The sequence below is a fragment of the Phragmites australis genome, chromosome 1, assembly GCF_958298935.1.
Source record: "Phragmites australis chromosome 1, lpPhrAust1.1, whole genome shotgun sequence".
Taxonomy (NCBI): Eukaryota; Viridiplantae; Streptophyta; class Magnoliopsida; order Poales; family Poaceae; genus Phragmites; species Phragmites australis.
In genome coordinates, this window is record NC_084921.1 from 44,837,647 (window position 1) to 44,849,177 (window position 11,531).

Here is an 11,531-nt window from a genome sequence, read left to right on the forward strand (position 1 = left end):
GTTGCACCATTCGACATTGATATGTGCTTGATATTTCTTCAAGATGGCCAGATTGTACGGCACAACCCATCTGTTATCAAGGTCATAACGGCCTTTTCTAACAGTTAACCCATTGTCTCTGCGTTGGTACTGAGGAAACCCTGTGTCATCAATAGAAGTATCAGCATTAAAAGTTTTTGGGAACCTCTTGGAACAAAAACCCTCTTTCATACATGGGCAATGAAGATTCATAGCCCCACATGGGCCATGCATCATGAATTCCTGGACCAGCCCATAGCTAAGGGGGTCTAATTGTGGATCTAGGAGCTCAGCAGATATAAGAGTGTCAATGAAAGATGGAGATGGATCTGAAGAATGTGTTGCTAGCCACACAAGTATTTGAACATGTGGCAATCCCCTTTTCTGGAATTCAAAAAAAAAATCAGACAAAACTATGATTTGTACAATGAGAACAATGGAACACAATATTTTTTAATTTTTTAAAGGTGTCGCCCATTGAATGGGCGACACCTTTATTTTTTTAAAGTTGTCGTCCGTTGGAAGGGCGGCATCTTGATATTGCCTATCTAACGGGCGATGGTAGCCTAGATGTGCAATATTTTTAAATGACAGTGTATTTTTGCAAATATTAGAATATAAAAATATATAATGTAAATAAAATTCTCACATATATTCCATTCTAAAGAAAATAAAGCAAATATGTGATGATGGGTTTCAACTGTGTTGTGCATGAAGTGGTACATCAGTGAAGACCTGGAAACTAGATATTTTTAGGTAAGTTCTGTATGTATTATGAGCTTATGGGCCTGTTGATGGGGTTGCAGGGCACACAGCTGCACAAGGTGCTTCAATCACCCCACCAGCCTGGGCTGAAACTGGAACTCAGCTTTGGACTTTCAGCATTGAAAGGGGCGCGCCCAGAAACATGATAAATGTACTGTTTGGTCCAGTTGCTCTGTGGCTGTGACTCCTGAACCTCTGAGTGGTGATCATCGAGTTGGTTATGGCTAGATCGAAATCACTTCAAATGATCGTGTGGAAAACCTTTCTACCGCCCATCACAATTGTTTCTAGTCCTGGCATCCTGCATAATTCTTGTGCACGTATGCTTTTTGGACTGCTAAAAATAACCGACTAAAATTATTATTTTTCGATAATGGAAACATTATTGACTCCTATTGTTATATCAAGTGGGAACAAATTGTATAGGAGTTCGTCTCTAACCTTTGCATAGCTAAGATATACACATCTAACTCGGTTAATTAGGAGAATGCCGAGTACAAAATCGATCAGGGCTTTCGCCCAGTGCTCTCGCACCCAATTAGGACGAAGGGAACCAAAATACGAGATGAGCCAAATTGGTCCAGGGAGGCTGGAAACGTCAGCAGGCACTACCCAGGCCCATGAAGATATTGTGAATAAAGATATTGCGAATAATCATCGCGAGTATCCTGACAATGGGTCAAGAACTTCTGGCCGCCACCACAAACGAGTCGGTCGACCATGCGCCTCACCGAGCAATGCCCAGAGTTCGAACTTGTCCGCCCCTGTGACCCTAGTACCACCACCCACGCAACGCGTGAAGATGGCACATAGGATGAGGCAGCGCATACAATCTGCAGGACTGGTGTCCCCAGGTACGACAAAGCGCACGAGGGCGAGCAGACTCAATTTGGATAACGGTACTGTCTCAATCTAGATGCGCGTGATGATGAATGCTTAACCACCACCACCGACGGAGGTAGGCTGTTGCCATGCAGGAGCCCTTAGATCTGAGATGCTGATGCACGGATCATAACCGTTGCTGATGCAAGGAGCTAACACACCGAATCGGGAAAGAGCTGCCACTGGAACAAGTTCCATGCGTGTGAAACCACAACAAGATGTCATGGTGTGTGGCGCCGCGCCAGGCCACTCAAAAGGGCGGTCGATGGGAGCTCAGGCGACGCGCTACCCGTCAATGTGTATCGCCATGCGGAAAGCCATGGTGGCGCGTCGGCCGCCGCCACTCGCCGTCATGCGAAAGCTGGAGGCAGCAGCTAGATCTAGTCGGCAGCGAGTAGATTTGGGTGCCACCACGAAGGCCCCAATGACGACGTGAAGATTTGCCATGAGTACCAACGCGTGGAAACATGGCGGTGGTGCAAGATACCAGGCGCCCACTGTGAAATGACACCAAACCGAAGAGGATCTGGTCACCAAAAATGGTCACCGCCATCGGATCTAGAAGATGAAGGGAGTGAGGAAGGGAGGCCACGACGAAGACCGCTTGGCTTTGTCACTGGCTGACGCCACCATCGTCGGATGGAAATGGCAATGGCGGTCATGCCTAGCCTGCTATTGAAGGGGAGGTGGGCGGCGTGGTTATGTTGCTCCCAAGTCACCTAACAAGCGACGCTAGGGCCTTCGTTGCTAGAAGGCACCATCAACTAATTACATGTGCAAAGCTTTGGTTTGTGATGTCACCAAACATCGAACGGAATCAAAATCTTACTCCTTCTGTTAAGAAACTAGGTTGATTGGCGCGACTATGCGCACCCGTGGAATTTTAGTACCTGGTTAGAGCAGAGGAGATAATGTCTGTGCAATACGATTATGGTAATGTTGTCTGATAAAAGAAGACTAAAAAAATTAGAGCAGAAGACGCGCTATGCCGCACCCGTTCTGCTTTTCGTGATTGAACTTTTTTGTTTTCATGTACAGAGCATGCCAAAAGAAGTCTAAACAAATTGGGTTCACTAATTTTGGGCATTTCAGGATTTAGATATGATTTTTTCAATATTTAACACATTCAGTTAATTATAGTAAAAACAGTATCAATTTCATACATGCATATAATTTTGAAATGTAGATGACAGAAATACGAATCCAACAAAATTGGTTTAATATTTTTTTTTTTGAGTTCTAGATGTTTTTCTATGGATTTTAGATTATTTCAATCGATTTATCAATATAACTAATATTTATTTCGGCATATTCATTTCTCAAAAATAAAAATACTCTGAAATACCTTCTTTTTTCTATCGTGATCCACCTAGTTAGAGTCTAGATTGATGGGTTCAGGACCCATTGGATCAGGTTGAAATGTTTGACCTAATCAATATATAGTGTTTGGAATGTTTTTTTAACAGTAGGAAGTATGATATGTAACGAAATCAAGGGTCAAAATATAAAACACATATTATTTTGTTGTCTAACTACGTATTTTTGCAGGAGACGCGGACTTATGTAAACTTGGAGCAACCTACGTCCACATGCCGAATGGGCCAAGGCATCCTGGGTTTAGGATGTTGTATTTTGTTTAATTTATTCGGTTGGTCATGGATGTAAGATCTTTATATAACTATGTATATATGTTGTAATCTTATGTATGTAATTTTATTTATATATTGTAAATTTATCAAAGGTTAGGGAGGGTCCAATACACTCATGCTATATCTCATAAAATCCCTCTTGGTGCTGCACAACGACCTTTCTTGTTAGCGAGTTAGTGATTCAGAGATGGTACGCAAACAATGCATCCATGATAGAATTCATATGAAATGATAAAAATATATATAAATAAAGTATTATAAAGGAAGTTATTTTTTTACAAATATTCTAGGCTTAAAAATATTTTTTAAAATTAGTATATCACATGTAAAGAATATTAGTGATTTTTTTAAAAAAAAATTGGAATTTATTTGAGACATTAAAAATAGCTAGAAGTTATAAAAGTAGGACTTTTTTTGGTGAATTTTAATTAAATATTGGCGTATGATTTTGGATCAAACTAATTAAAATGAGTTGCTTGTGAGATCTAGTTTGCTCATAAAAATATTTAGAATTTTTTAGATCACTCTTATACCGTAAATAAAATTAAGAAATAAATAAAAAACATGAACATGCATGTATACTCATTAGCTTCTCTCTTGCTAGCTAGTGAGCTGGCGGACGGCGCGTGGCGCACGTGCTGCGAGCCGGTCAGTGGCCGGCCGGAAGGCACGAGCCACCAATCGGCAAGGGCCACGTCCGGTGCAACGTGGAAGCACGAGGGCTCTGGCGCGCGGGCTCCGTTGGATCGTTGTTGGACGGCTGAGCTATGGCGCTACAGTACTACAGTAGCATGTGGTCCGGGAGTACGCGGATTCTTGACTCGATAATATATAGTATAGATACATGACATTTTTTGATTTTTACGGGTTTCGATGTGCAACTTTGTCTGCTATTTTTATTAGAATATAATTATAATATATAATAAAAATATAATATTATAAAATTATTTTTCAAAATAGATCTACGTATATAATTTTTATATTTTTAAATTAAATATTTTAGAAACTATCGACTGTTAAAATTTTAAAAATTTAATCAAATTTTAGGTCAAAACGTTGAGTATTTATAACGGGAGGTAGTACATCTAACAATCATCAATCATACTGCTGCCAACAATTCGAGTTCAGACTCGGTCACCAATCACAGCGACATCCTGATCCTAGTGCAGCACCAAACATCATAGTGGGGATCACACCACAGCGGGGGCCGGCAAGCAGCATCGCCCATTTTGGCCTTTCTATTCACGTACGACGGATTGCAACACCACAGACAGACTCCACGTCTGGACGCATTTACTTTTTGGTATGGATCACCAGACAGGCTTTGCCAAATTATACCTCTGTTCAATGTTTCTAAAAAAAACATCTATATTCATGGTACAATCGAATTAACTGTTTGTTCTTGGTGCAGCAGATTAGATGACCACAGCATTCGTGCTCCTGCCAGACGGACGGCTCCTGAGCATAGCTAGAGTTCGTTTGTTTAGACTTCTGTTTTTTATTTTTATTTTTAAAAGTTGTGCTTTTTATTTATCTAAAAAAATTATTTTTAGATTTTAGCGGTTGATTTTACAATAATTTTTTAATTTCTTAGTTCACCATTTTTCTCTCAGTTAGCTTCTCAATTTTCAGTTCATTCTTCTGAAAATAGGCTAAAACTAGAAACTACTTTTTAATAATCCTATTTATTTAGCCTGCTTGGAAAAGACAGAAGCAAAAACCTAAACAAATATATCTTTAATGGCCAAAGCTCGAGACAAAACCATGTACAATGGAATGCGCGGACTTGACACGTGCATGCGCATGTGCATATGTCAATGGCGAGATGCCCCAGTTCCATGTGACACATCGGCGGCGAGAGGACCACCGGCGCCGCGCAGGAGCCATGAACCTGACTGTGTTCCTGCCGCTGCGACGGTGCCCCTGCTCAGAGGCGTCCCTGTCTACCACCACCAATCGCGTGGCCTTTCTCGTGTTTATGTGTCACCATCCTCGCAATATTCTCCAACAATATGTAATGGAAGTGGGACGTGTGGCGTTTGTCTTGGAGCTTTGGGCCTTCGCCACTCGCATGGCATGACGGACGTGCACTGCCAGATGTTGCAATGCCCTGGGCTGACGAATAGCTTAGATGCGTGAGTTACTGAAATTGCAGCGGCAGGGACGTACCAAAATGTTGTGCTGATGAGGAATTATGCACTGCTGCACTTATTCAGAGCTGTGTCCTACAGCTTGAATTCAAGCAGTAGTACAAGTCGAAGCAGTCACTGATAGTCTGATGTCTATTGAAACGCACATAGCCGCATAAAAAAAGAAACGCACATAGCCGCACAGACATGACACATTCTCTGTTACTATCATGTAGCTACACTACGTCCAACCACTGGTCCATTCTGCCATTCATTTTGCCCCGTTGATATTTTCTTCTCCGGTTTGACTTACGCGCCAGAATTGACATGGATGGACAACCCTGTTTCGAATCTGTTCCTATTCCATGCTGATCAACTGATTCCCTGTTTGCAATTAAGGTGTCACTAGTCTTGTCACATAGGGCCTAACTAAATATCAGCCTAGCTGGTAGCCATGGACCATGGGAAACATTGGAGATTGACAACAACCAGAGGCAGCACTGATATTTATTATAAAAAATCGCTTTGCGGTTGCATGAACACGACGCATTTCATTAATTCCCCTGTACAGAACCAATCATAATAGCCATGCCACCGAGAAATACAACTCTGCATATCTCTACACATGAGGCCACCCACGTTTGTACATCGATCAGACTAACCGTAACAACCAACTAATTTCTGTTATGGTTACTGCTGTAGCTACCTGCACGCACCTAATTAGTAATGTACCTAGCAACTTAATTAAGTTACGAGTCGGACACGAGCGCCGGCGAGTCGGCCGGCCGGAAGATGCCCTGGCCCGTGGCGAGGATGGCCCGGGGGTCGAACTCGGCCTTGAGCCGCGCGAACCGCTCCCACCTCCGGGCGCCGAAGTGCTCGGCCCACTCATGCTGCGCCTTGTGGTTGGGCAGGTACTGCTTGGCGCCGATCCCCGCCTGCGCGCAGAAGTCGAGGATCCGCCGGTTCTGCCGCTCCAGCGCCTCGAGGCTCTGCGCCGTGCCGGCCGCGCCCGGCAGCGCTGACCGCAGGAACGCCACCAGGTAGAACACCTCCTCGTCCGGCGTCACCACGGAGCTCCTCGGGTCCCACCTGCACGCACCAATCACAAAGCACGGGTCAGGCCAGTGTCCAGTTCACAAGTTATTAGAGCTAGCTACTACTATTGGTAAGTGACCTTATCGGCTCGAAAGGTTGGAGCGGAGTAGGAAAAGCAGCAGTTTTTAGCAGTATCAGTCTGATGATTCCGGCACGTCTTTTTAGCTTTTTAGGTTGTTTTTGTGTATGTGCTGAAGCTGAAAGCAACGATTGATTGATGCATCTGGGCATCTGGCCACTAACCCCAAAGTAAAGGAGATCGGGTTTCAGCTACGCAATGCAGACTCTGACTGTGCCGTGCCCGTTGCGCCGTGTAAAGGCCTCGCGGCGCCGGCTTAAAAATAACCGGGTCGGCGCCACCAGCCGCGAGATCGACGGCCGGTGACTGGCGTAGCACCGCAATAGAATAGGCCCTGTCGCCCTAGTGCGCGGTATGTCTGCGGCCATTCAACGAGGCGCCAGGTTCGGCTAACGCAGTTCGGCAATTGATTAATCCGCGGCAATCTGTTGCTGCCGTAGGAGTACTAATCTGTCGCTACCAGTGATTGTTTGCGTGGCAGCAATCATGGCACACTCGATCGCAACAGCGAGGCGATCGGGCGGCCACCTGCGCTGCGCAAGCCGTGCCCGTGCGCGCGCCGCCTGTGAGATCGGCGCGGTCGGACGGCGCGGGAACGTGACGTCTCGTGCGCTGGCGCGTGCGCGCGGCATGTGGACGGGAGCATGTATGGGCGGTGGCGCGCCGCCCGCGCGCGCTGAGTGTAGGCGGATCGAGCAAGCAGGTAATTAAGTAGCCATAGGTGCGTGGGCCCAGTTGACTTACTTCTGCTTGTTCATGGGGTAGATGAGGATGGGCCCGCCGGCGGCGGCGGTGCTGCTGCCGAGGACGCCGCGGAAGACGCCGCGGTCGAAGTCGGCGATGCGGGACGCCGGCACGAAGAGGTTCAGCCACGGGTGCGGCACCCCCCACATGCCCTTGGCGCGCAGCTTCAGCTCCGCCGTGTGCACGCGGTCCAGGAAGTCCACGTACGGCAGGTCCGTCGTGAACACCGTGCCGGGGAGGAAGTTCAGCTCGCTCAGCAGTGCATCCACCTCCTGAAAAATTTGAAATCCGCAATTTATTCCTTGTTTGCTTTTTCGTGCTAATATTCCGAGCTCACTAGCTTTGACGAAGTAGTATGTTCTACCAGGATAAAATAGTGGTCGATAAAATAGTGCTTTGCCAACGCAATGAGATCTAGCAGCAAGATCTTCCTCTCCGTGGGCTTGAATTATACTATAAGTGACTAAACCGCCTATAACGAATTGAAAGCATGGCCCCAATGATTGGCCAGCCGCCCTAAAAATGGGGCGGTTTCTTATCCAACATTTCATAATATACCTAAAAAAAACCACTCACATGAGGAGGCAATGCAACAACTTTAATAAAGAAAGAAAGAAAAGCGGCGCCGACGGACCTGGTCGACGGAGCCGGCGGTGGAGTCGTCGTAGTTCTTGGTGACCTCGAGGCAGTAGAGCACGCCGGAGTGGTGCTTGAGCGCGCTGAGCTTCACCGGGTTCTGCGGCGAGAAGAAGGAGGACCTCCAGTTGTTGATGAGGCCCTCGGCGGCGACGACGAAGCCCTCGACGTAATCGAACCGGCTGCGGCCGCCTCGGGCTGAGATGAGGCGCTCCTGGTCCGCCGTGAACTCGGTGAAGTTGGAGTAGAGCGCCCGGATCCACCGAACCTGCAATTAACGACGACCATGCACAACCTCGATAAGTAACTACTATAGATTACTCCGGCCGCCGTACGGACCAGACAATTCTGAACCATCGTAGTAAGATCACAGGCTGATTGGTTAGCATGGAGAGATTGGTTGGCTAAGCACGTAGGGAATATGATCTTGTAAAAGATCGCGAGCTAAACAATTAAAACGCTGCGACGACGACGGTTGCTAATCGGTCAGCAGAACAAGTTGATCAATCGGTGATGAGGACCCATGGATCGACGTGTCAAAGACTGTTCCTTTTCCTTCCACCCAGCAGCCGCAGGAGCGAGCAACACGAGTAGTTAAGCTAGCATACGTGTCGTACTGCCCCGCGCCTCCTCAAGCCGGGTATAATTAGCAACACATGTGGCACCTAGCAAAAAGTTAGGGGCAGGGAAGGGCTCGCCACTTGCATGGCTCAAGTGTTGCTGATGGACACGGATCACTGGTCTCTGCAGAGAGCTACAGTAGAATACATTAGATGCACTCCACAACCGTTGATTTGAAAATAAATGGATTGGATCAACTGCTACAATACTCTCTACAAACCTGATGCTACAGTACAGGTCCGTGGTATAGCCGCATCAAACACTTCAGCTACAGTAATCGTTAGCAAACAGTGATTAATTAATGACGAGGACTGTAGCAGCTGACTCATATTACTGTATACACAGTAATCATCTGCGTTAATCATCATTAATGCAGAGAGGATCCGTGTCCGTTGCGGATCTCTATTAGGTCATTAGTTATTTAGTTGGAAAGCGAGGCCGGTGACACACACGCAACAGAGCTAGCGGCAGCCCTCGCCCTGCCCTGCCCTGTTGGCACACGAGACACGAGAGAGAGGGAAAGGTGCACGGGAGATATTCACTCCTCTCGAACCGCGAGTCCGCGACAACGCGCGCTACAGATAGATTAACGGCGGCGACGAAACAAATGGAACCATTAGAAGAGTATAATTTATCTGGAATAAAGAATTAATTAATTGATGCAGGTGACCAGTGCACACACACAGACACAGAGAGTGAGAGAGAGAATGTTGTTGTTGTTACCATTTGGGGAGCACGCTCGAGGGCGATGCGCGCCCGCGTGATGATCCCGAACTGCCCCAGCCCGCCGAGCGCGCCGAAGAACAGGTCCGGGTGCGTCGTCTCCGAGCAGGTCACCACCTCTCCCTTCCCTGCCAACGCACGTGTGTCAGTTCAACGATCGAGAGCGCTTGCATGTCGCGGCCGTCGGCCGCGCGCGCGAGGAGTTCGGAAGGGATAGAGGGAAACGGATGAAGGGTTAGCTAAAAAAAGCCAGCGCACCTGTGACGACGTCGAGCTCGTAGACATTGCTGATCTGGGGGCCGTGGTGGAAGGCCTGCCCGCTGATGCCGGCGTTGGAGAGGGTGCCGCCCACGGACAGGTAAAGGTAGTCCGTCCACGACCGCGGTGCGAGCCCGCCGTGCGACAGCGTCCAGTTGAGCACGTCGATCCACAGCTCGCCGCCCCACACGTCCACGTACTGCCCGCCCAGCGCCGGCGAGTACACGGGCAATGCCCGCGTCCGCGCCGCGGCGCCGGGGCCATGGCTCATGTCCACGACCACTCCGCCGGGCGCCTGCGCCTGCCCGCTGATCGAGTGGCCGTGGCCCCGCGCCGAGACGCGGAGGCCGCGAGCGGACCCGTACGCGGCTCGGACAAGGCCCGCGACGTCGCCGGCCCCACGCGGGTGGAACACGGCCATCGGCTCGGCGCGGGTGAGGCCCCCGAAGTCCCGCGACGCCTCGAGGACGTCGGACGGGTCGACGCTGAGGCGGCCGCCCCCGACGTCGCCGAGCTGCAGCAGCTCGGCGGGCGGCTCGACCGGCAGGCCGACGGTCGAGATGAGGAACAGCAGCATGAACACCAAGCACCGTGCCATTGCCGGTAGCCGATCACGAATCCCTTGTGGCCTTATCCTGTGTTACTCCGTGTTTCTTGGCCTCCTTGGAGGAGCTAACACTTGAGCACCGGAGGAAGAAAGAAACTATCAAATGAGGCGCTGCTGTGCCGAGCGCTGCTGTGCCGAGGTTGTGTATTTATAGGAGGTGGTGGTGGAACGGGGGCTTAGTTGAAGTGAGAAGGGGAGAGACCGAGGAAGATAGGAGAGAGAAAGTTAAAGGCGCGGGGGGGGGGGGGGGTTGATGATGCGCCGAGGGAAGGGAACAGGAGCACGGATGGGGCCGTGAACAACTCCGAATCGGAGGCGCGTCATGACTCATGCACATTTCGTCTCCGTGACTTGCCGAATTCTTTAGGGTCTGTTCGGTTGTCCGAATATTTTCAGTCTGGTTCGTATGAGTCATGCAGGTTAAGTTGAGTTGATGCATGAGGGTTTGTTTGGTTGATTGTACGTGCTGAGTCTGACTGAGAAAAGATTGTGTTTGGTTATTCGCATGAGTATACGTTGTATTACAAAGAAACTCACTTTTTTACTAAACAACTAGGTTGAAAATATTTTTATAAATTAGTACATCACAGGATAAGAATATTAGTGAATTTTTTTAATTTTTGAAGAATTTTAATTAAATATTGACTTAGATTTTTTAGATCAAATTAATTAAAATGGGTTGATAGTGAGCTCTAGTTTGCCCACGAAAATGTTTAAAAATTTTAGATCACTCTGTACCACTAAATAAAATCTAAAATTAAATAAAAAAAAATATCACGCACAGTATTTTTTTCATCTAGTGAGCTAGCCCCGGCGCGTACGCGCGGAGCCAGGCTCGCTCGATGCGTTTGCGCGCACGGGTGCAGACGACAGAACTAGCCTAGGCAACCAAACACGCGCTGAACACAAACGACTGCACACGCTGATACAAGCATGAGGGGAGCCGACCATACAAACACGCCCTTAGCGTCTGACTGACTAGCTAGTGGAGTACTTGGCCGGTGCGTCCAGCTCGGAAGAATCCTCCGATAAGGATCTGCGCAGGAAGTAATAGTTTCATTCTAATTACGCCGGTGCGTAAATTACGCGAGAAGTTCGTACAAAAGAGTTAGTTGTTCACTTTTTACTGGAATTAGGAAGTAAGCAGAGGCGGATCTACCGGGGGAGGAGGATGGGTGGGCTTAAGCTCTCTACTGCTTGCAACCCACTGGAGAGAAGGGAGAAGAGGAAGAAGAAAAGATAAAAGATGTGGAGGAGTAAAAAGTCCCATACTTTTTTCACCTTGTGTCCATCACTTAGAGCAGAGTGATATATTCATACCA

The 11,531-nt window shown here is 48.0% G+C and overlaps 1 protein-coding gene across 1 annotated transcript; it reads right to left on the reverse strand.

Moving 5' to 3' along the window:
- Positions 1–5,921: 5,921 nt before the first annotated feature.
- LOC133921851 (cytokinin dehydrogenase 5-like) lies at positions 5,922–10,453 on the reverse strand. The gene is made up of 5 exons (XM_062366907.1): positions 9,603–10,453; positions 9,345–9,472; positions 7,999–8,268; positions 7,365–7,636; positions 5,922–6,535 (listed from the first exon to the last, which is right to left on the reverse strand). The coding sequence occupies exons 1-5, from the start codon at positions 10,198–10,200 to the stop codon at positions 6,193–6,195; spliced, it is 1,611 nt and encodes a 536-aa protein (XP_062222891.1). The 5' UTR covers positions 10,201–10,453; the 3' UTR covers positions 5,922–6,192.
- Between the last annotated feature and the right edge of the window lie 1,078 nt (positions 10,454–11,531).